Source organism: Pristiophorus japonicus, chromosome 8 (assembly GCF_044704955.1).
Source record: "Pristiophorus japonicus isolate sPriJap1 chromosome 8, sPriJap1.hap1, whole genome shotgun sequence".
Taxonomy (NCBI): domain Eukaryota; kingdom Metazoa; phylum Chordata; class Chondrichthyes; family Pristiophoridae; genus Pristiophorus; species Pristiophorus japonicus.
The window spans coordinates 204,816,286-204,841,239 of NC_091984.1; the positions used below are offsets into that span (position 1 = coordinate 204,816,286).

Below are 24,954 nucleotides of genomic sequence, written 5' to 3' on the forward strand. Positions count from 1 at the left end.
TATAAAGAATTGATGATTAACTTACTTTGCATGGAATGTAAATCTGGTCAAGGCAATGTGTCTCATATCATCCCTGCTTCTTCCACAGAAGTTGATTAATACATTTGTATATTCTACTGTACTTTTTTCTGCTGTCTTTCATTAAGCAGTCGTCACCACTTTTTGCGGCAGTGATACTTTGTTGTCTTCCCAATTTTGGTGCTGTTGTTCTTGAAGATCTACAAATGAAGGGAAAAATACAGGGCTATGGGCAAAGAGCAGGGGAGTCAGACTAATTCAATAGCTCTTTCAAAGAGCCAGCACAAGCACGATAGGCTGAATGGCCTCCTCAAGTGCTGTATTATTCCATGATTCTATATTGAAATTACCATTTTTAATATTAGCTGTATTAAAATTGTTACATCTTAATACTGCAGCATTACCGATACTTTATCTCAAATATGGATTGGTTAGGAGTTTATGCAAGTATTCTCTTGAAAGATATATAGCATGGACCTTATAATTTGGTGTTAATTTAACTATTGCTACACATTTTACTTCTCCACTGTGTATTTACCATTCCAGTGCCTTAAAATTTGTATGTTTCTATTTGAAGTCTGGTCAGTTAAGTTTCAAGAAATGTGTTTGTCATTTTGGTGTGACATTTAGAACTTTTCCTTTATTAAGGTTCAATTCAATATCACACCCTCTTCCGCCTCGCCGCCCTATAACTCAGTTTGCAAATACACAACTGAGTATAGAATTGAACTATGAGGATCGAGGTTCTATATTTGATCTTTGGTTTGTGTGCTGAATTATTTGATGTCAGCATAAAAGAAAAATTAGCCAGGGTCTGGCTGCTCAGCATCATTAACTCAGTCTTGCTGAAAAGTGGGTTTATGTAGATACCAGCTCATGAGAGTATGCACCCCATGAGTTAAATACCCCACTGACCATCTCAGAACCATACCCTAGCATGAGTAAACGGTGGAACAAAGTTGGAGGGAAGAGCGAGAAATAGCATCCAGTCTTATTACTTTGCACTGAATTTCAGAAGTAGATTTGACATCTTTACCATCACCGCTTATCCAACAATAAGTGCAATTAAGTACACTTATACAAGTTAAACAGCAATCCGAGCTGATGTTATCTATCCATATTATCTCAATTGTGTTTAATACATTTTAAGGAATTAAAAGGAAGATCCAACAAAAGATGTGCGGAATAATAACCTACTTACCAGAAAAACTTCATGGCAAATTTAGGTTTTTCGATCAAAATGATATACATTGGGTTATCAGACACCTTCAGCTCTTGAGTCAACTGCCATTTTTAAAATGTTACGCTACATTTTAAACAGATAACTGGGATTATATAAACAATTAAGCTCAACAAATATATAAATCAGACTATAAACTAATGGGGATCGAAGAGAAAATCAATAAAAAAGGTATTAATTTGTACAACTACAATCTTTATCTTAAGAATGATTAGTACTTTTAAAGGAAACAAATGGATCTGGTTTCATTTTGTTATATTCCACATACTCTACATATCAGTACATTGAAAACAGTAATCAGGATGCATCCAAGATTCAGAAAAGAATTGAGTACAAGTGTTCCTCCCCCATTCCCCAATTTATGGCTAACAAAAGAAATTAAGGTTAGTATTAGATCCAAAGAGGAGTCATACAAAGTTGCTAGAAAAAGTAGCAAGCCTGAGGATTGGGAGCAGTTTAGAATTCAGCAAAAAAAGACCAAGAGATTGATTAAGAGGGGAAAAATAGAGTATGAGAGTAAACTTGCAAGGAACATAAAAACTGACTGCAAATGTTTCTACATGTATGTAAAAAGAAAAAGATTAGTGAAGACAAATGTAGGTCCTTTACAGTCAGAAACAAGAGAATTTATAATGGGGAACAGGGAAATAGAGTACTAAAAGAGGTAGCCATGGAAATAGTGGATGCATTGGTTGTCATCTTCCAAAGTTCTCTAGATTATGAAACAGTTCCTGCAGATTGGAGGGTGGCAAATGTAACCCCACTATTTAAAAAAGGAGAGAAAAAACAGGGAACTACAGACCGGTTAGCCTAACATCAGTAGTCGGGAAAATGCTAGAGTCTATTATAAAGGATGTGATAACGGGGCACTTAGATAATATCAACATGGATTTATGAAAGGAAAATCGTGTTTGATAAACCTACTGGAGTTTTTACATAAGAACATAAGATATAGGAGCAGGAGTAGGCCATGCGGCCCCTCAAGCCGGCTCTGCCATTTAATATGATCATGGCTGATCCGATCATGGACTCAGGTACACTTCACACTCCCCATAACCCCTTAATCACTTATCGGTTACAAAACTGTCTATCTCAGTCTTAAATTTATTCAATGTTCCGGCTTCCACAGCTCTCTGAGGCAGCAAATTCCACAGATTTACAACCCTCTTAGAGAAGAAATTCCTCATCTTAGTTTTAAATGGGCGGCCTCTTATTCTAAGATTATGCCTCATAATTCTAGTCGCCACTATCAGTGGAAACATCCTCTCTGCATCCACCTTGTCAAGCCCCTTCATAAGCTTATGCGTTTCGATAAGATCACCTCTCATTCTTCTGAATTCCAATGAGTAGAGGCCCAACCTCAACTATTCCTCGTAAGTCAACCCTCTCATCTCCAGAATCAACCTAGTGATCCTTCTCTGAACTGCCTCCAAAGCAAGTATATCCTTTCGTAAATATGGAAACCAATACTGCATGCAGTATTCCAGATGTGGCCTCACCAATACCCTGTATAATTGTAACAAGACTTCCCTGTTTTTATACTCCATCCCCTTTGCAATAAAGACCAAGATTCCATTGGCCTTCCTGATCACTTGCTGTACCTGCATACTAACCTTTTGTGTTTCATGCACAAGTATCCCAAGGTCCCGCTGTACTGCAGCACTTTGCAACTTTTCTCCATTTAAATAATAACTTGCACTTTGATTTTTTCTGCCGAAGTGCATGACTTCACATTTTCCAACATTATACTCCATCTGCCAAATTTTTGCCCACTCACTTAGCCTATGTCCTTTTGCAGATTTTTTGTGTCCTCCTCACACATTGCTTTTCCTCCCATCTTTATATCGTCGGCAAACTTGGCTACGTTACACTCGGACCTTTCTTCCAAGTCGTTAATATAAATTGTAAATAGTCGGGGTCCCAGCGGCACCCCCACTAGTTACTGATTGCCAATCCGAGAATTAACAATTTATCCCGACTCTGTTTTCTGTTAGCCAATCCTCTATCCATCCTAATATATTACCCCCAACCCCGTGAACTTTTATCGTGTGCAGAAAACTTTTATGTGGCACCTTGTCAAATGCCTTCTGGAAGTGCAAATACACCACATCCACTGGTTCCCCTTTATCCACCCTGTCCGTTACATCCTCAAAGAATTTCAGCAAATTTGTCAAACATGACTTTCCCTTCATAAATCAATGCTGACTCTGCCTGACTGAATTATGCTTTTCCAAATGTCCTGCTATTGCTTCTTTAATAATGGACTCTAACATTTTCTCAACTATAGATGTTAGGCTAATTGGTCTATAGTTTCCTGCCTTTTGTCTGCCTCCTTTTTTAAATAGGGGCGTTACATTTGCAGTTTTTCAATCTGCTGGGACCTCCCCAGAATCCAGGGAATTTTGGTAAATTACAACCAATGCATCCACTATCTCTGCCGCTACTTCTCTTAAGACCTGAGGATGCAAGCATCAGGTCCAGGGGATTTATCCACCTTTAGTCCCATTATCTTACTGAATACCACCTCCTTAGTGATTGTGATAAGTTCCTTCCCCCACCCCTCCATAGCCCCTTGACAATCCACTGTTGGGATATTTTTAGTGTCCTCTACCTTAAAGACTGATACAAAATATTTGTTCAGTGTTTCTGCCATCTCCATGTTTCCCATTACTAATTCCCCGGTCTCGTCCTCTATGGGACCAACACTTACTTTAGCCACTCTTTTCCTTTTTATATACCTATAGAAACTCTTGCTATCTGTTTTTATATTTCTTGCTAGTTTACTTTCATAGTATCTTCCCTTTGTTAATCATTTTTTGAGTCATTCTTTGCTGGCTTTTAAAAGCTTCCCAATCTTCTGTCCTCCCACTAGTTTTGACCACTTTGTATGCCCTTGCTTTTAATTGGATACTGTCCTTTATTTCTTTAGTTTAGCCACAGGTGGCTACCTTTTGTTTTGCAACCTTTTCTCCTCACTGGAATATATTTTGAGAGTTGTGAAATATCTCCTTATATGTATACCACTGTTCATCAACCGTCCTACACTTTAATCTATTTTCCCAGTCCACTTTAGCCAACTCTGCCCTCATACCTTCATAGTCTCCTTTATTTAAGCTTAGTATGCTGGTTTGAGATCCAACTTTCTCATCCTCCATCTGAATTTGAAATTCAACTATGCTATAATCACTCATTCCAAGGGGATCCTTTACTAGGAGATTGTTTATTAATCCTGTCTCATTGTACAGGACCAGATCCAAGATAACCTGCCCCAGTTGGTTCCGTTACATACTGTTCCAGGAACCTGTTCCTTATGCGCTCTATGAACTCTTTCTCAAGGTTACCCTGGCCAATTTGATTTGTCCAATCAATAGAGGTTAAAATCACCCATGATTATTGCTGTTCCCTTTTTACAGGCACCCACTATTTCCTGGTTTATACTCCGACCAACAGAGTTGCTACTGTTAAGAAGCCTATAGACTACGCCCACAAGTGACTTTTTTCCCCCTTATTATTCCTCATCTCCACCCAAACTGTTAACATCCTGATCATTTGAGCCAGTATCGTTTCTCACTATTGCAGTGATTCCATCCTTTATCAATAGAGCCACTCCACCACCTTTTCATTTCTGTCTATTCTTCCGGATTGTCAAATACCCCTGAATATTTAATTCCCAATTCTGGTCACCTTGCAACCATGTCTTTGTAATGGCTATCAAATCATACCCATTTGTATCTATGCTGTCTATTTTGTTACAAATGCTACGTGCCTTTAAATATGTTTTTTTTTAAAATCCTTTTTTCCTGCTAATTTCCTCTCTCCTTCAAACTCACTATTTTTGATATATAATTCCAGCTTTACTCCCCTCCCTACTGAATCTATTTTCAGGTTCCCAAGCTAGTTTAAACTCTTCCTAACATCACTAGCAACCCCCCACTCACCGCAGAGGATGTAACTGATAAAATAGATAAGGGAGAACCAGTGGATGTAGTGTATTTGGATTTTCAGGTCTTTGATAAAAGTCCCACATAAGAGAGGTTAGTGTGCAAAATTAAAGCACATAGGATTGGGGGTAATATACTGGCATGGATTGAACATTGGTTAACTGACAGGAAACAGAGAGTAAGAATAAACAGGTCTTTTTCAGGGTGGTGGGCAGTGACTAGTGGGGTACCACAGGGTTGGGCTCCAGCTATTCACACACATTCATTTATACATATATGTAATATTTCCAAGTTTGCTGATGACACAAAACTAGGTGGGATTAAATTGTGAGGAGGATGCAAAGATGCTGCAAGGCGATTTAGATAGGTTGAGTGAGTGGACAAACACATGGCAGTATAACGTGGATAAATGTGAAGTTATTCACTTTGGTGGAAAAACACAAGGACGAAGTATTATTTAAATGGTAATAGCTTGGGAAATGTCAATGTACAAAGGTGTCCTTGTATGGCAGTTATTGAAAGTAAACATGCAGGTGCAGCAAGCAGTTAGGAAGGCAAATGGTATGATGGCCTTCATTGCAAGAGGATTTGAGTACAGGAGCAAGAATGTCTTACTACAGTTATACAGGGCCTTGGTGAGACCACACCTGGAGTAGTGTGCGCAGTTTTGGTCTCTTTAGCCAAGAAAGGTTATACTTGCCATAGAGGGAGTGCAGCAAAGGGTCACCAGACTGATTCCTGGGATGGCAGGACTGTCGTATGAGAGATTGGGTCAACTTGGCCTGTATTCACTAGTTTAGAAGAATGAGGGGCGATCTCATTGAAACGTATAAAATTCTGACGGGTTGGACAGACTGGATGTGGGGAGGATGTTTCCCCTGGCTGGAAAGTCTAGAACAAGGGGTCAGTATCTCAGGGTAGGAAATTTCAGACTGAGATGAGAAATTTTTTCAGTCAGCAGGTGGTGAACCGGTGGAATTCTCTACCACAGAAGGCTATGGAGGCCAAGTCACTGAATATATTTAAGAGGGAGATAGCTTTTGTTTCTAGAAATCTATCTATCAAGGGGTATGGGGAAAAAGCAGCAATATGGTGTTGAGATAGAGGATCAGCCATGACCATATTGAATGGCGGTGCAGACTCGAAGGGCCGAATGGCTTACAACTGCTCCTATTTTCTGTTTCTATGATCTAGTTAAGTCTTGAAAGTGCACTCTGCCTAATTTTATTATCTTATTTCTCAGCTCTCAACTAATCTAAATAGCAGCACCGTACTACTATTTAAGTGATTATCTCCAAGTTTAAAGGGGCTAGAAATTTGTCGAATTTGAGACTGGATTTTGAGCAATATTTTACCCATGCCGGCGAAAAACCGGTCGGCGGGAGCTTCGGACACCTTTGCGGCAGCGCTTTCCACGTACTGCTGGGGAGAGGAGCGCTGCTGTGCAAGACTCAAAATAGTATTTTTGCCTGAAATTTGGCCTTCTCCGCACCTGTATTCTGCACCCAGAATACAGACAGGGAAAAACTTGTGTTGCAGCCCTGCCAGCAACAGTAAGTATGAAGACTTGTAAAAAAATAAAAAAATAAAGTTTTTATTTTTTAATTCTTCAGCGATTTAGTCGGTAAGGGTTTTGTGAATGTTTTCGGCCCCAGACTAAAGTTGCCGAAATTCGTGGTTTGCAGTGCAAATCCTCATGCAATGCCGATTTTTACCGCTGCGCAAATTAAAGGCTGAATATCAGGCCTACTAATGGTAGCGAAGCAAAAATGGTAATTTTGGCTTAAAAATACCATTTGCTGAAAACTGAATTTCTAGCCCAAGAAGTTTTCCCAGAATGAAGCGTCAGTTTTAAAAACAGAATCTGACTAAATAAAATGCAAATTAACACACTAATGCAACAATACTGAAATTATTTAATTTTTGGATGCATCTGGAGAAAAATGTTAGTAGGTAGAAATGTGTGGATCTTACTATTAATTTAAGACCAATTAATAAAAATTAAAGAACGCTAACATGGGCATGGCATGTTCTGGTAAACAGTTAAATTTTTGGTCAGGTTCCATATCATCTGCATTTATAACCTATCAATAGTCAGGAAATAAAATGACAATATATTAACTGAATAAAAATACAACCCATGTTATACAATTTTTTATTCATGAAAACAGAGCCATTGTACATGGTACAAACCATACTTAGGAGAATAAATAAGAAAAAAAACATACTGCTGTACAACACATTGCATTTCAGTTGGAAAGTGTTAAGTTTTTTCATGATAGCTTCGGTCTCTAGAAATCGTAATAGGTTGATAGGGTAATCTGATCAGATAAATTTATTCATGTTGATACCTGGACAGTATTCTGTAGTTAACTGAATGTAGCAGTAGCATGGATTCCAAGTCCTAAAATTACAAGAGTGTGAGCTGCCGAGTTGATTTATTAGTAAATAAGCGCCAGCACTTCTACAAAAAATTTGGAATGTGGTTCTTCAATTTCTTTCAACATAAAAATAGATAGTTAAAACACTCATTCTGGCCATAGTAATATTACAGTCCAGCAAGATAACAGCTTACGAGTTTGCAGATCTAAATGGGACTCATTTTAAAGCATTCCTTGGATGGAGGAAGGTTCAGGGAGGAACTAAAATGTAACAGAAGCTCCAACATTAGTTTTTTTTTTAAAGTATACAAGAGGAAAACTTGCACTACCCCCAGGTTTCTTTTAAATAAAACTGCATCAAATTTTCCTGCGAAAGCCGTGGTGCTGGTTTCATGATAGAATGAAAACCGTTTTATCTACTTTTCTTTTGCCAGAAGCTTTCCTGAACATACAACTGTACAAGTTTCAAATGGAAAAACAAACAATACCCAAATTACATTGTACAGAAATTCTATTAGCAGAAGCCAAATTTAGTTATGGAAAGGCAAGACTACACCCGACTTTATATTTAAAAAAATTCACACCACACCTACAAAGTTCATTAGTGTTGCTAATAGCTTTAAAAAATTATACTGTTGAGCCCCTTCATGACACGAGGTATACAACTTTAGCTTTCACTGCAGCAGTCTTGAAACTGACAAATACCTACATAAAAGTCACAATTTTTTTTATTTGGGTTATCATACATCTCACCACATTTAGTAAATCCACCGTTAAAACTTTAACTGCTTTTTGGTTTATGTATCCATAATGTACAAAACCAAAATAAAATGTGAAGAGTTAAACAGTAGTAATACTGTGGAACCTAGTTAAGAGTTTTGTCGGTCCCCAGTAGTTTATAACAAGGTTCCAAAGTAAACCGGAACGGAACCACAATTAGTTATTTGAAGGAAAACAGGATGTTATCTTTATATCTATCGAGAGTTACTTTTGAAAGTCCTGGAAGGAAAAACAAAAAATTGTTCCCTTTAGGGTTTTCATAAGTGGAACATTCCCTATGGACTTGGTATCTAAAACCTGCTGAAATTTAAAAAAAAAACAAAGTACAAACTTGCGACTCAAATAGCTGTCAATTATTATCCAGAAATTTTCAAACAGTATTAAGAAGCACCTTGTTTCTCCTGTTGCTATTCAATATTATTCTATTTAGGGATTTGCAAGTCATTTGATATTGATTCAGTTGTACCAACTGCAAATTGATCCTACTCTACTCAGCCAGTTTGCAACTAAAATACCATAGCACTGAGGCTTATTTGTATAAGCAACAGTAGAACAGGTTCAATTTGGTTTAGGAGACAACTCAGCTTCAGCAAGTCCCCGTTATAAATGAATCCTTCAACCTTATATGAAACTAATGCAGTTAAAAATTGGCCAACTATTGGCACTTTGAGCATTTTACTAAAATGCTGTACATGAAAAATTCAAATTGTAAATTAATTGGAATACATTTTGGGACCACTTTATAAAACGGCTTGGGTCTCTAGACTCACTGGATATATTTTTTGCCAGCACTATTTTCAACTTTGAACTTTTGAGCATGCAATCATAAATGAAACAACCAGACATACTATTCAGTTCCTGAGTCGCTCCAACCTAGTATAGCACACAAATTTGTTCCACAACCTTGACAAATAGTATTCTTGCACACACAATGCTGACATTCCACCTCTATAGTTCCTGTAATAACAAAGTGACAAATTCAAAACCAACTCCCACCCCTCCAAAAAAAGTATAAAACAAAAGCCAAAATCATTCACCAAAGACTAGACATATTTGTTAACCGACTGGTAAGGGACAAACTGTTGAGAAATTCAGTTTTCACCCAAAATAAGAGCAATGCCAGTCTGTGCCAGCCTGAGGCCCAAGCTAAATTCATGGTTTAAGCTTCATTAAAATTATGTTGGTGAGCTATGAGCACCAAATGGACGCCCTGCTGTGGCTTGCTCTTTGGGGAGGGTGGGAAATTAGCCAGCTCCAAGGCTGGTAGGTCGAGTCTGGGGAGGGATGGGACCTCAAATGTGCCAGTAGCAGCGGGTCAGAGTTTTGTGGGCCCAGGAAGAGCACTAGGGCCCAAAAAATAACATTTCCTGGGCCTTTTTCAGTAGCCTCCAGCAGTCCCTTTAAAGATGGAGTGCTCAAAGCCTGGTACAACTAGGCATGCCATACTCATTACAATTTCCACCCATCTGTACCCAAATTCTGCACTCGGGGGGGGGGGGGGGGGGGGGCCGGGAGGGAGGAGGGGGCACTTCACAACCAACGTAGGACCCTGATTTGCATATCGGGGCCACGCCAGTTTCAGACAGGGGCCTTGTGCGAGCCAATATGGCATCTAGTGCAGTAGATCATGATGGGAAATTTGGGGGTCTAACATCAATTTTACACTGGATAAACGGGTGGCCAGGAGTTGAATTTCTCCCCCACAATGTCTTCAGATTCAGAAATCGAATTCTATAAATGCCCTGAGTTATAGAAATTCAAACATTTATAATGGCAATGCTATATACTGTCGGAGCTTAATTTTTATATAAAGTTATCAGGTATTCGATTCACTTTAAACAAAATTATTTCATTCAAAAGACAACATTTAAGATGGAAAAACTCAGGCATGTCGGTGTGTGCAAGAGTGATAATCTTGAGCAAAACAATCGTCAGAATTATATGCATCCCATTCTTAGTACATAAGCACTTATTACACATGCAGAATGCAATTGCAATACAGTGCAGGTATATACACATTTACTTTATTTCCTTGAATACAACCGTGGTCCTGAACTACTTTGATGTTCAATTCCATAAATTAATGCTGGAACCATGGGTCTCAAAAAATAACAAATCAAGTCCCAAATAAATACAAGCAGTAATGTCTTTACCAGTTTTATCAGTTATTTAACCCAAAGAAGCACCACACACACCTTCACAGGGAAATATAACCATCAACATTTTAAATTATTAAATAGTACAGGTTTTCATTCAAATGAAAATGAATGAGGTATGGGAGTCTAGCAATGTTTCAGAATTGGAATTTAAGTGCATCTGGGAGATATTAAAACATTACCCTGTTATAAAACAAACACTAGTCCCAGAAGAGGAACACAGTTCATACTTGAATCCACATTTTTAGTGCCACAGATTTCAACGCCGGGTTTCACGGGTTTAATCCACAGAAGCCTTGGGATTTCACTTGTATTTACTACATAGTGATGTCATAAAAATTTGTCCCACTTGTATGATTGTGGAAGTTTTTTTTTAAATTTAGAAAAGGTAACATTGAACATCAAAATTAGTTTATATATTTCCCACATCACAGTAGTTCAAAAATTATATCTTTAGTACTTAAGCAGAAATTCAGTGACAATATCTAAAATGGGATGTTAGCTTGCATTAAGCTGACAAAACAGAAACTTGATGTACAGGAATATTTCAACTAATTTTTTTGGAAGATGAGAACTTCTAAGGTACAGTATTTACATTTTCTTCCATTTCTATTGGTCTCCCCAACAAAGACTGCCTTGCTCTCAGGCCTGCACAAGTATCACTAAAATCTGCTGCAGACTCCAAGAGGAACTACCTTAACTTCCCTACACAACAGCACAGATTTGGTTGGACACTCTTGGAAATAACAGACACAAACTTGGATCTCCACTTAATGGCTCATTAGGTCAGTGCTCCAAAGCACTGACAGCCTTTTAAATATGTTTTGCATCTTGCGCTTTATACTATTCACTACTTAAAATTTTCATTTTACGTCCAGATTTTTGATTGGCCCACAAGATGAATCCAATTACACATCAGCTATAGATATCGTTCACATAGAAATTTATTTTTTTAACAGCCCATAGAAATCCATTGTATCTAGAAATCCATATTATGTTCACACCTTAGTAAATGAATAGAACAATCTATATACATGGCGGTATTCAAGGAAATAGATCTTTGCATTATAGATACTTGTAGGGTGTTTTTAAGTTACAAAACTAAATATGAAAAGGACAATAGTTCAGACTTTGTTACACTGGTTAACATGATCATGAACGGAATATTAATTTCAAGGCATTATGCAAACATAGGGCACTTTCCGTAAGATAGTGGTCATTTTTTTTTTTTAAAAAGAGGCACAAAAATGGAATTAAATGGCATGAATAATGGATTTCACACGTATGCTAATTCTGACCTGTACCATCATTAAATATTTGACAACATAAATAAAAGAAATGAAAATACAGCAGCAAAAACATGTGATCTTGTTTTATAAACTACCAGTGCGTAAACCCTCCTGAGTCCATTTCTTCCACCCCTCCCTCCCACCCAACTTTAACAGTGACAGTAATTTAAATATATAAATCACTAGAATGTATATTTCACAGGAGAAATTAGTCAGCGTCATATCTGTCCAGTCTTCCCAAATTTTCTTGGATTATGACCCAACATTCGTTTGTAGTCAGTGGTTCCTCCATGTTCAGTAATATGTGAAAGTTTCTAGAAGGTTGGTCTGAAATTAGGCCTGTTGATGTACCTTTACATGAAAAGTGACCCCACAGTTTTCTGGACAGCCTAACTCTCCTCAGCACTCTGCTGAGGGGTCTCTGTCCTGATCTTTTTTGGAAGTGGCTCCCCATCTTCAGATTCCTAGAAAAAAGAATTAAGTTTGACAATCAAGCTAACATTATCCTCCCTAGGATGTTATTACTAAGGTCATGGTAGCATTTTAGTGAAAGTAAAGTTGTGCAAAGTTCAGTCACTAACAAAAAAAATACTTTTATAAAGTTCACATATGGACATGGATCACTTTCTACTCCGAAAAAGAAGTGTAGTACAAGATTGATTTGCAAGGAAGCTTTGGTGAAAAGCACTGTGTACATTATAAATATTGTCATTGGAATTCATAATAAATATCCATCCAATGCTTTAACTTAAAAAAGGTAATGAGTGCAGAACACTATGTGGAATTGTTTGAAGTTCATCAGACAAAACAGCACATCTTCCAGCCAATGCTCGGTCTAAGCGTAGCTTGACCTGAGACTAAAGAGAATAAAGGGAACAATCAGACCATATTTACAATATGGTCATGAATATAAACTCTAGCCTAGTCGTGAAATGCTCAGGAGCCAAGTATTGTTTAAGTAATTTAACCACAACAGACTTCATTAGGCATGTGTACAGTTCCCACTTTCATAAGATTGCTTACCCTTGGACCCCAACCTGTTTTCAGTTTAAAGTTTAAGCTATTTTATGTCAAAGTAAACAGAAGTTGAAGCATCCGTGAACCGATCAACTGTTCAGCATTGCTTTTCATGACATACTGCTTTGTCTCACTTCCTTAGAAGTGCATTCTCAAACTCTGTATACAAGTAGTAAAATAATTCGTGTAATATTCAAAAAACCGACCTGTTTCCAGCTTAACATAGTGGATAATTTATCTTTTCGAAAAGGAATTATGCAGTGTGTATAACAAATGTGTTTGGCATTTGTTTTACTGTTATCATTTTCTAATTTGTACCTGAGTATCTTTGGTAGTCTCTGTGTTCTCTTTCACTCCTGAAGGTTGCACATCTGATTTCTCTAAATCAGTCGGAGATGATTCTGGAGGAGTTTGTGAATTTGGCTCTGCTGGTGGCGAAGTGTCTACAATTTAAAAAAAAAGGAGCAAATGCAAGATTTATCAGGTTCACTTCCTTTTACATATATAACACTATTACTAGGATTTCACATCAGAGGATTGGTGTCCTTAAGATATACAGATTGTGTAAAGGTGACAAATGATCAATAATTTGACAAAGGCAAGCTGCTAGAAACATGGCATGAGAGAACAATGAACACTCAGGTAATACCCTCCCTCTAGAGGAAAACTGGCCACAGATTTTTTCCTGGAAATTTGGTACTTCAACCAAATGTTCATCAATAAAATGCACAAAGTTTCTTCAATGATACTGGTTTGGGTCACATTACTGGACACAGAATTTGGGAGATTTTCAGGTTAATAGTTTTACTTCTTTAGCAGATGCAGCTTAAAGATCTTTTCAAAATTCATTTTACAACTTTAAACTGTAAAAAAAAAAGTTCTAATTTTATTATTCTGTAAATAAGACGTAAAGATTATTGGCACATCAGACCTGTGCGGTCAATGCATTGCACCACAGTTTGGCAGTTACATGGTCACATCCATGATTTCACACAAATTTTCATTCTTAGCCGTTTGGGGCAAAATACATATCGCCCAAGGCCTCGCTCATGCACTTCCTAGCAAGGGGTTACAAAGCAGCGCTAACAGATAGATGGGGCACCCAGCAGGTTGCCTTCCCTCTCAGCTGTTAATTGACACATGGATGACCTAAAGAAGAGATGAACTTATAAAAGTTGAAATAAAAATTCTCTACGCATTCGTGAAATATTTTGGCAAAATTGTTTTAAAACATGGAAAAATATTGCTGCCAAGTCATTTTTATATGCAAGTATAAAATATAAAATTCCCAAATTTATATATTGAACTCAAATAGATGTAACACTCTTCTCCCTTCCTCCAATAAAATAAGCCAATTCTATAGCTTTCAATTTAAAAAACACTAAGTTATTGTTCTTTTGGTCAATACATGTTGACCTTTTCAATTCAGCATGAACATATTCACATTCAGATAATTGTAACCAATCCATAACAGGAACTCCTTATCAAATGTGATAAATCTGAAACTATTTCTAATGTTTTTCAAAAAGTCAGCATTTGTAAATGCAATACTGGTGTCTAACATGGTCATTTTCAATGCAGTTCAGAATCAAGTTTGATAAGGGAAGTCACATTGCCCCTGGGGAATGAATTTGAAGATGCACAGTCCTATGGACACAATTTTTTTTTTTAAAAAAAGGTATTCCAAATAAATTTCAAAAAATAGAACTTCCAACAGCTGAGTTGGGTCTTCCCCACCCGCCCCCCACCACCAGAAATCTGGAATATATGAACTGTGCAAATATTTACATTTTGTTTTTCTGAGAGATAATTGTTTTGATTGTCTGATGTGCATTGAAAACGATTAAACTGCAGAGTAAATGGAAAATTAAAATTTCAGTCCAGTTACTTTTACTTTTTAATGCAGTATCTCAAAATTATGGAATCACTGCAATAGTGAGAAACAATGTTGGCTCAAATGATCAAGATGTTGAAACAGTTAGGGTGGAGATAAGGAACAATAAGGGGAAAAAGTCACTGGTGGCCATAGTCTATAGTCCCCTAACAGTAGCAACTCTGTTGGTCAGATTATAAACCAAGAAATAGTGGGGGCTTGTAAAATGGGAACAGCAATATTCATGGGTGATTTTAACTTCCATATTGATTGGACAAATCAAATTGGTCAGGGTAGCCTTGAGGAAGAGTTCATAGAATGCATTAGGGACGGGTTCCTTGAGCAGTATATAACGGAATCAACCAAGAGGCAGGATATCTTAGAACCGGTCCTGTGTAATTAAACAGGATTAATAAGCAATCTCCTATTAAATGATCCCCTTGGAATGAGTAATCATATCATAGTTGAATTTCAAATTCAGATGGAGGGCGAGAAAGTTGGATCTCAAACCAGTGTACTAAGCTTAAATAAAGGAGACTACAAAGGTATGAGGGCAGAGTTGGCTAAAGTGGACTGGGAAAATAGATTAAAGTGTAGGGCGGTTGATGAACAGTGGCGTACATTTAAGGAGATATTCCATAACTCAAGAAAAATATATTCCAGTGAGGAGGAAAGGGTGTAAAAGAAAAGATAGCCATCCGTGGTTAAAGAAATAAGGGATGGTAATCCAATTCAAAACAAGGGCATACAAAGTGGCCAAAACTAGTGGGAGGACAGAAGATTGGGAAGCTTTTAAAAGTCAGCAAAGAATGACAAAAAAATGATTAACAAAGGAAAGATAGACTGAAAGTAAACTAGCACGAAATCTAAACACAGATAGCAAGAGTTTCTACAGGTATACAAAAAGAAGAGTGGCTAAAGTAAATATTGGTCCCTTAGAGAACGAGATCAGGGAATTAGTGATCAGGAACATGGAGATGGCAGAAACTCTGAAAAATATTTTGTATCAGTCTTTACAGTAGAGGATACTAAAAATATCTCAACAGTGGATAATCAAGGGGCTATTGGGGGGGGGGGGAAGAAAGAGGGGGAAAGAGAGGGGGGAGGAACTTAACACAATCACAATCACTAAGGAGGGGGTACTCAGTAAGATAATGGGACTAAAGGTGGATAAATCCCCTGGACCTGATGGCTTGCATCCTAGGGTCTTGAGAAGTAGCGGATAGTGGACGCATTGGTTGTAATTTACCAAGATTCCCTGGATTCTGGGGAGGTCCCAGCAGATTGGAAAACTGCAAATGTAATGTCCCTATTTAAAAAAAGAGGCAGACAAAAAGCAGGAAAATATAGGCCAGTTGGCCTAACATCTGTGGTTGGGAAAATGTTGGAGTCCATTATTATAGAGGCAGCAGGACATTTGGAAAAACATAATTCAGTCAGGCAGAGTTAGCATGAATTTATGAAGGAGAAGTCATGTTTGACAAATTTGCTGGAACTCTTTGAAGATGTAACGAACAGGGTGGATAAAGGGGAACCATTGAATGGGGTGTATTTGCACTTCCAGAAGGCATTTGACAAGGTGCCACATAGAAGGTTACTGCACAAGATAAAAGTTCATGGGGTTAGGGGTAATATATTAGCATGGATAAAGGATTGGCTAACAGAAAACAGAGAGTCGGGATAAATTGTTCATTCTCAGGTTGGCAATCAGTAACTAGTGGGGTGCCACAGAGATCAATGCTGGGACACCAACTATTTACAATCTATATTAACGACTTGGATGAAGGGACAGAGTGTAACATAGCCAAGTTTCCTGATGATACAAAGATGGAAGGGAAAGCAGTGTGTAAGGATGACACAAAAAGCCTGCAGCAGGACATAGACAGTCAGATGGAGTATAATTTTGGAAAGTGTGAGGTTATGCACTTTGGCAGAAAAAAAAAATCAGAGCAAGTTATTATTTAAATGAAGAAAAATTGCAATCTGCTGCAGTACATAGGGATCTGGGGGTCTTGGTGCATGAAACACAAAAGGTTAGTGTGCAGGTACAGCAAGTGATCAGGAAGGCCAATGGAATCTTGGCCTTTATTGCAAAGAGGATGGAGCATAAAAGCAGGGAAGTCTTGCTACGGCTATACAGGGTACTGGTGAGGTCACACCTGGAATACAGCGTACAGTTTTGGTTTCCATATTTAAGAAAGGATATACTTGCTTTGGAGGCTGTTCAGAGAAGGTTCACTAGGTTGATTCCAGAGATGAAGGGGTTGACTTATGAGGACAGGTTGAGGAGGTTGGGTCTCTACTCATTGGAATTCATAAGAATGAGAGGTGATCTTATCGAAACATAAGATTATGAGGGGGCTTGACAAGGTGGATGCCGAGAGGATGTTTCCATTGGTGGGGGAGACTAGAACTAGGTAGCATAATCTTAGAATAAGGGGCCGATCATTTAAAACTGAGATGAGGAGGAATTTCTTCTCTGAGGGTTGTAAATCTGTGGAATTCGCTGCCTTAGAGAGTGGTGGAAGCTGGGTCATTGATGACATTTAAGACAGACAGTTTCTTAACCGATAATGAAATAAGGGGTTATGGGGAGCGGGCAAAAAAGTGGACCCGAGTCCATGATCGGATCAGCCATGATCGTATTAAATGGCGGAGCAGGCTCGAAGAGCCGGATGGCCTACTCCTGCTCCTATTTCTTATGTTCTTATGTAACATCAGGAAATGCTGTGGCTGTGCAGCTTTTAAGTTATTGAGCTATGCCAGTAACTATTTAAAAGTATATATACACTGTCAAAAGGAGCCCGGGTGTTCATCAGAAACCAGTTTAGGTTTGTGAAATTCTAAAATTAAGTCACAAATTAGTACTCCATTAGACTGCTAAAACATAAAACCACAACTCCTAGTGTCATGGAAATATCATAAAAGCTTTAACTATATACTTTATAAACAAATAGCTTGTGCCATCTTAATGGGCCATCTTGCAGTTTAGTACCTTTAAATTAGTCTAACCGCTTTCCAGTTCATCAATAGGTTACTCAACTAATTGTGTTTTTCATATCAATTATGGGAAGTGGGATTAATTGGATAGCTCTAACAAAGAGCCGGCACAGGCACGATGGGCCAAATGGCCCCCTTCTGTGCTGTATCATTCTATGATTATTAAACAGCAGTCTTGGATACTTCAATCACATCTTAAGGAAAACTAAAAACAATTTTAAAAAGTATAAAAGGAAATTGGGTTTGTAATTCTTTAGAGGGGAAGCAATTAATGCAATGTCAGGACTTTCTGCATAAACCAGAAAACCAAGAGACTTTTACAGATCAGTACCATACTAAATGCTGCAGCACAAATGCACTAGTAAGTCAATTACTTTATGAATAACTCGAAAGGGGTTTGTCTACATAAGTCAAAATACTCCAAAAAGTTATCAGTGAAACACTTGGCGATGTTTCAATAAGCAAGTGTTTAACTGTAAAACATGTAACGAGAGATGAGTAATAAATACAGCATCATCCATATAGCAAACTAAAAAATGTTCTAAATATAAAATGCATCCATAAAAATTTCCACTCAATATTTGTGTTTTACTTATAAACACCACTGCAATAATTGAAATGTGAAGTCTGAAGACACCTTTTTAATTTTCTTTTCAAAAGAATTTGAATATTTTAAGATTCATTATTAACTATGCATCAAATTAAATCAATATAGTTACACTGACCAGACTTTAAAGAGCTATTAAATGAGAAAGTGCTGCTACAATGCTGTTAAGTACCTGTGGCTGCCTTTCCATTTTCTAGACCTGCCAGTAATGCATACTTAGTAAAGTATTTAGTTTTATCTTTTGGAAAAAAGCACCACTAGTAGGATTACTCAATGAATGAATATCAAAGGGTTATGCCACATCTTCAAACATTAAAAATATATTTTATGGGGTTGCTTATAGATTACTATATCCTCATTTGTTCTAATGTAATAAATGTAATATGTAACATTTATGCAATAAAGCTTATTTTGCAATGGAAACAGTTTTTTTTTTGCTGCTAGATACATTTTTGAAGGTTAATAAGCTAGATAGTCTCATTTTTGCTGCAAATTCAATGGGCCATTTACACAAGAATTTATGTAGAAATAAAAGACTTTCCATGGTTGCCAGCATTTGTGGGAGGGAATAAAATAGCAGAGCTAATTTTAACAGGTACAGGTAGAAAAACACAGCTTGTACTTAACAGGGTGCAAGGTGACAAAATTGGAAATGAACTGGAAAATGCTTCACCATGTTAATGTACCCATTAACAGTTAAATTTAATTAATGGATCTCTATAACAAGATGTCAAATATTAAATATAGAGCGCTGTTACCATGTTTACCATGCTTGTGTATAAATTGAATCAAAAAATGAATAACTTGATCCAAGCACAAAATATGAATTACTGACATTAAGCATCAAACAGTTAATACATAATTTTAGGAAAATCTGATTTTAAACTTAATTATGGGCCACCTACAAGATATTTGGTGAAGAACTATTTAAAATAACTATCTATGCCCCCTCCCCTGAATGTCAGTGAATTTATCCAGCAAGTAGCTGAACCATATAGGCCAGGATGGACTTAGTTTGATCCATGCTGCATTTGCCAATTTCAGCAGGACTGCAGTTAGTACGACAGTTGGTTTCAGCACCCCAGTGTTAGAGAGTAAAATAAGTCTGGGTGCCTGCTTCTGATTTATCCTTTATTCCAACTGAAAGTAAACATCTATCAGCATTGGACAAAGACAGGATAGGCTGAAGCTGCAATGCTCCTCCATAGTCAAATAGCCTGCAGACACATTAGCCAAGTTTATATATGAATAATGAAAACTTGGATGAGGTAGTGTCGTGAAGGGCATCTGATATCATTGTAACTGTAACCCAGCAAGGAGACAATGCCTTCAGGAGAGGCAGGCAGAGGAGAGCATTGGCATGGGAAAATAAATTATTGAAGTGTAGTTAGTTACATTCAAAAATAGATTAAAAATAAAATCAGATGACTACCACTTGATCTTAGTTATGCTTGAATTTTGAGAAATGTTAATATGAAGAGTATTTAGAATTAATAGAATTTGGAGGCATACTAAAACTGAACACATTGCTGAATTGTTGGAAAGGCACCAAATTGAAATTAGAGCAATTAGTCCTATAAGTAATCCCAGAAATTGTGCTAATATTTATTAAGCTTTATAATGTTAATCTTATAAAAAGGTGGCTTGTAGCTTTAATGAGGGACTTGCATTCAGAGGGAGCAAGTTTAAAATCAAATTCCGATCATTCAAATATTTGCTACTGCTAAAGTTGAGTTTTCCCAATTCTCAGCTATGCAGTTGGATAGCCTTGTGGTAAAGAAAAAAACACACAAGTACACATACACGTATACACATACACAGAAACCTATCCCACCCCACAAAGCACACCTCTTATTGGTTGACATGGAGGAGCTTCCATGGTGCCTCTGAAGAAGTCTGCTACACAGACGGTCCCGTCCTCCCAGATGAAGGACAGCTTGGAGGCAGGAAGGCATAGAAAAGGAGATTTCAAATTAAAACAATTACAGGAAAAGTTATTTGTTTAGCTATCTAGTTTAAATTAATACACGTGTTTCCCTTGGTTACTTGGCTCGAAGAATTCAAATTGAAATTTCATTGAAAAAAAATGAAAATGTAAGCCATTTAAAAAGCTATGCAGCTTCCCCCCACCCTATCCTCATGTCACAGATTTTCTGCTAATCAGGAGACAAAGCAGGCAAGCTGTTCATGACTCACGACTAGAAGGGGCTTCCCAATTTTTTTAAGCCAGTGTAATAACTCACCAAAGTCTACCTCTGTTTCTGTTGATTTTTATTAAACAGCCTTTAATAAATACCTCAGATAGCTCAAATTCAGTTAGGAAGCAAGATTTTCAGCTTTTGGGTCCCATTCCCCATTTTCCCAAAAAGCAAAGTAAACCCATCAAGACTGGAAATTAACCCAAGCATTTATTGAACTAGATAGAAACTGAAGTTAAGCAAATTCACAAATGTATTTTTATGTAGCGCACAAGCTCACGATGGAATTATAAAAAAGTATAAACAACGGATTAAATACCCTTTTATTCCCTTCCACCTTGCCTGTTAGCAATATAGCAATGCGAGAGGTAAATACCAAAGTGCCAAATTTTGTGGTAGTAAATAAGGGATAACTGTAAAGGGTATTGTAGCCCCAGGTTACATAAATATTTTTTTCAACTGAACAGTGGGATTGAAAGTACTAAATCAGGAGAGCAGCATAAAAGTCTAATGCAAGGTTGAATAGTTGAAAAGAAGAATGATCACCTGCAAGGCCACGTGATATTCTGAGACTGAGGTTTGGACCTTTCCAGAGAGGTCACTTTGCAAACTCCATGTACTGCCAATTAGAGAGTAGACTGATGACCTCCCCAGAGAACAGGTCACATGGATTCCTTTTGTGTATTATCAATTCAAAATCCATCCTGATCGCCTCCTAGAGATCACTCCACTGACAAGACAGGAAATGAACTGTACAAAAGGGACATAAAAAGATCTCCAGCAGCAGTAATAATAAAAGCTTCTGAAGAGGATAAACAGAGGAAAGGTTTTCTTTACCCAGGCCTTTGATTGCAACAGTTTCTACAAATGCATTTTACTTGTTGCTAATTATACACTTGATCCCTGGTAATAGCTGGATTACGACTTGATAAACTTGCTTCATAATCAGTTATCTTCCACTGTGGACACCACATATCAGCAACACAGCAGACACGCCATGAGCACATGCCCTGACACCTGCTGTGCTTTTTTTTAAAAAAAGTACTACTACCTATGAACTCTACAGTACACATTACAGAAAATAATGGATATCCAGCAGTGATAATGCTATCTAGTCATCTTAGGCCTCAGATGAACTACCTGAAACAGTCTTTGAAATGATTACCTGGCAATTTCTGATAGGAATCCATTATTCTCTATAGTTTTGGTACCCAATTTTAAGTTAAAACAAAACTTCTTTAAAACCATCTTTTAATGTTTTTAATAAACCAGTCTACAAGACTCCAGGTTCAATGCCCACTTGTTCTGAGTTAACTAATTACAGCTGGGCAGCAACAGGCCGCTGCAATTGGTTTCAGCACCCCTGTGGTAGGAACCAGAATTTCTCATTTAAATTACCAGGCAAGGTTCCTTCTCTTGACTGCTATGAAGTGATTTCTGCTGGAAAACGCCGTGGCTAATAGGTGGGCTTGGCAGTGATGTCTATGGTTGACTCACTACCCAGACTTTCACAAAGAATGACCACTTAGGTGAGGTACTGAAGGGTTGCAGATTCCTGTGGAACTACAAGTAACAGATCCACAAAAGAGAAATTACACTTGAGGGTGCAAACTATTTTAAAAATGTCTTTTAAACAAAGTTTTACATTTACAAAAATGACACTAAACTTTAAAATACTGTGTTTATACAGGTGCATTGCATATTTCAGACACCATTAGATTACAGCATAATGCTGAGGTACCAATGAATTATTCAAATAGTTTGGATAGATAATTTTAAGATATGATCCTCAAATGCAACAAATTTGTATTTAAATTTTGCAACATAATTTTAAGTGCTGTCAAACATTTTGCATGGATCCAAAAACGCAAAACAAAGTAAAACAAAAATAGTAACCACAGTAAACGTCTCCAGTCCTGGAAACTACTGTAAAATCCAGTGTAAAGTAAAAACTGCTGTAAAATCCAGTGTAAAGTCATACCCCTATTACCGATCATCTGTTTAACACCACCTTGTATATCTCCTGTATTCACACAGGGACAATGTTCATATTTTTGAGTATTTGCCCTATAGAGGATTATCCCACTAGCTTCATTTCCCCAAAAGCACATCCTTCTCTATCCACAGCAATTTTCTGTGGAATGTACTTGTCACCTTTCCATTCTGATAAAATCTCCAACAAAAATCTGTAAAATGCAATACAGTTCATTATTTCTTTTATTAATATATTTAAAAAAACAGGCGATAAATGTAATGCTCAAAGTTTACATTTTCATAAATATAATAATTTGTTTTTCCACCCAAGCATCAATGTCTTCAATCAGCAAGCTGGTTGTGACAGTCTCTTCCACTGCCATGATGCATACATATTCATGATATTGTAACAACTGGATTTTGAGCCTAGGACTCTTCACCAAAGTCCTGATGTCCTATCCATTATTCTGTTTAAAGCCTTACCCTCAGAGCTGGGTTGTTCTTTGACAGGGGGCTGAACTTCCTCAGTTCTGGTCTCAGTGCCCTCTGTTTGGGTTACTAAGTTCTGCTCTGGAGCAGGACTTGGGTTGCTGCTGTTCTCCTGCTTCATTGGAGAGGCATCTGCTATGGAACTCTGATTACTGTTCTCATCTAATTTACAAACACCAAAAAAATTCAATTAGACAAGACTTATTTTACATAATTGACAAAATGCTGCAGGAATGAAATGGGCTGGGGGGGGGGGCAGGGAGAACACTTGCAAATGAACAAAGCATTGGATTTTTAATATAAAAGCACCAGATTTTTCATACTATTGTTGAAATGTAAATGATTGAAATCCATTAATGTAATTTTGCTGAAAGCCCGTAAAGTCAGAACTTCGTTACTTACTGCATTTAAAGTTCTTTTTACATTTTATTTTGTTAGTGCATGACCAACACCATCAATAACCTGTGTGCTCCCCATCCACATTTGTATTTTCTAATCTGCACATTGCAGAAGACCAGCTCTCCAAGCTTTAAATTAACCTTCAAAGGGCCAACAGGAGTATGGAAGGAAAAGATATACGATCTCTCCTCCTCTAATTTCTTTTTAATTAGTTGGAGGACTGGGAAAAGATGCTGAGCTGTGCTTTTATGATCAAATGTTATGTCATAATGCAAACACACCAATGGACTGAACTGACACAGGTCATTCAAGTAATCAATGGAATTATCATAATTCGGATAGCATGCAAGAAAAACGTTGTGAAGGTCATTAACTCAATATTTTCTAGCACCGTAAACTGCCCTAGGCTCATGCACTGGAAGGCAATAGTGTTGGGAGTAAATGTGTCTAAATTTTGATAAGCTACTTGTGTCTGTAATTATATTTGCTTAGTATTCCATTACAGTGTTCGTTTGGCATGCTATGCTAAGCAATGCATGTATGGAGTACAAATCAAAAATATCCCAACATCAATTCATTCATAAATACTGCCCCTCCAAATGCCATCCCTGGTTCCTGGAAGGCTGAAAACTGGAATAGTTGCAGCTATGCAACGATGTGGGCTGTAATTGGTCACAGCAGTGAATAAGATATTTGTGTCTTTATTATTCTCTATTTACCCACTATGTCTGGTCTTTCTCGGTCATTAAATATCCCTTCAACTATTTTTTTTAGTTTTAATGTTCAACAATCTTTCAACTCTGTCCTTTTCCCGTTTCTGTCTCCATGATTGTGTGCATCTTGGGTTAACTCAACATTAGCACCAATTACTATGATATAGTAACAGCTATTTTGCCCCTATGCCGTTAAACATTTTATATTATGGGGGGATGGGTGAGGAGCAAATTATAAAGGAATCACATGCAATGCATCATAGTAAAGTATTTCTGATACTCAGTAAAAAAAAAAAGAAACATATTCTGATAAAGTCTGCAGCTCAGTCCATAACTTATTAGCTGCAGAGATCAGAATCAAGCTCATAAGAACATAAGAATTAGGAACAGGAGTAGGCCATCTAGCCCCTTGAGCCGTTCCGCCATTCAATAAGATCATGGCTGATTTGGCCGTGTACTCAGCTCCACTTACCCGCCCGCTCCCCGTAACCCTCAATTCCCTTATTGGTTAAAAATCTATCTATCTGTGATTTGAATACATTCAATGAGCTAGCCTCAACTGCTTCCTTGGGCAGAGAATTCCACAGATTCACAACCCTCTGGGAGAAGAAATTCCTTCTCAACTCGGTTTTAAATTGGCTCCCCCGTATTTTGAGGCTGTGCCCCCTAGTTCTAGTCTCCCCGACCAGTGGAAACAACCTCTCTGCCTCTATCTTGTCTATCCCTTTCATTATTTTGAATGTTTCTATAAGATCATCCCTCATCCTTCTGAACTCCAACGAGTAAAGACCCAGTCTACTCAATCTATCATCATAAGGTAACTCCCTCATCTCCGGAATCAGCCTAGTGAATCGTCTCTGTACCCCCTCCAAAGCTAGT

At 37.6% G+C, this 24,954-nt stretch overlaps 1 protein-coding gene across 3 annotated transcripts in view; it reads right to left on the reverse strand.

Moving 5' to 3' along the window:
• Nucleotides 1–11,966: 11,966 nt before the first annotated feature.
• bcl7a (BAF chromatin remodeling complex subunit BCL7A) overlaps nucleotides 11,967–24,954 on the reverse strand; it is a 43,793-nt gene continuing 30,805 nt past the window's right edge. For all 3 annotated transcript variants that reach the window (XM_070886339.1, XM_070886338.1, XM_070886340.1), the window contains exons 4-6: nucleotides 22,958–23,125; nucleotides 13,141–13,265; nucleotides 11,967–12,269 (exon numbers count right to left, since the gene is read on the reverse strand). In XM_070886339.1, the coding sequence (XP_070742440.1) occupies nucleotides 12,195–12,269; nucleotides 13,141–13,265; nucleotides 22,958–23,125 (368 nt within the window). In that variant the 3' untranslated portion in view covers nucleotides 11,967–12,194. The remainder of the gene's footprint in view (nucleotides 12,270–13,140; nucleotides 13,266–22,957; nucleotides 23,126–24,954) is intronic.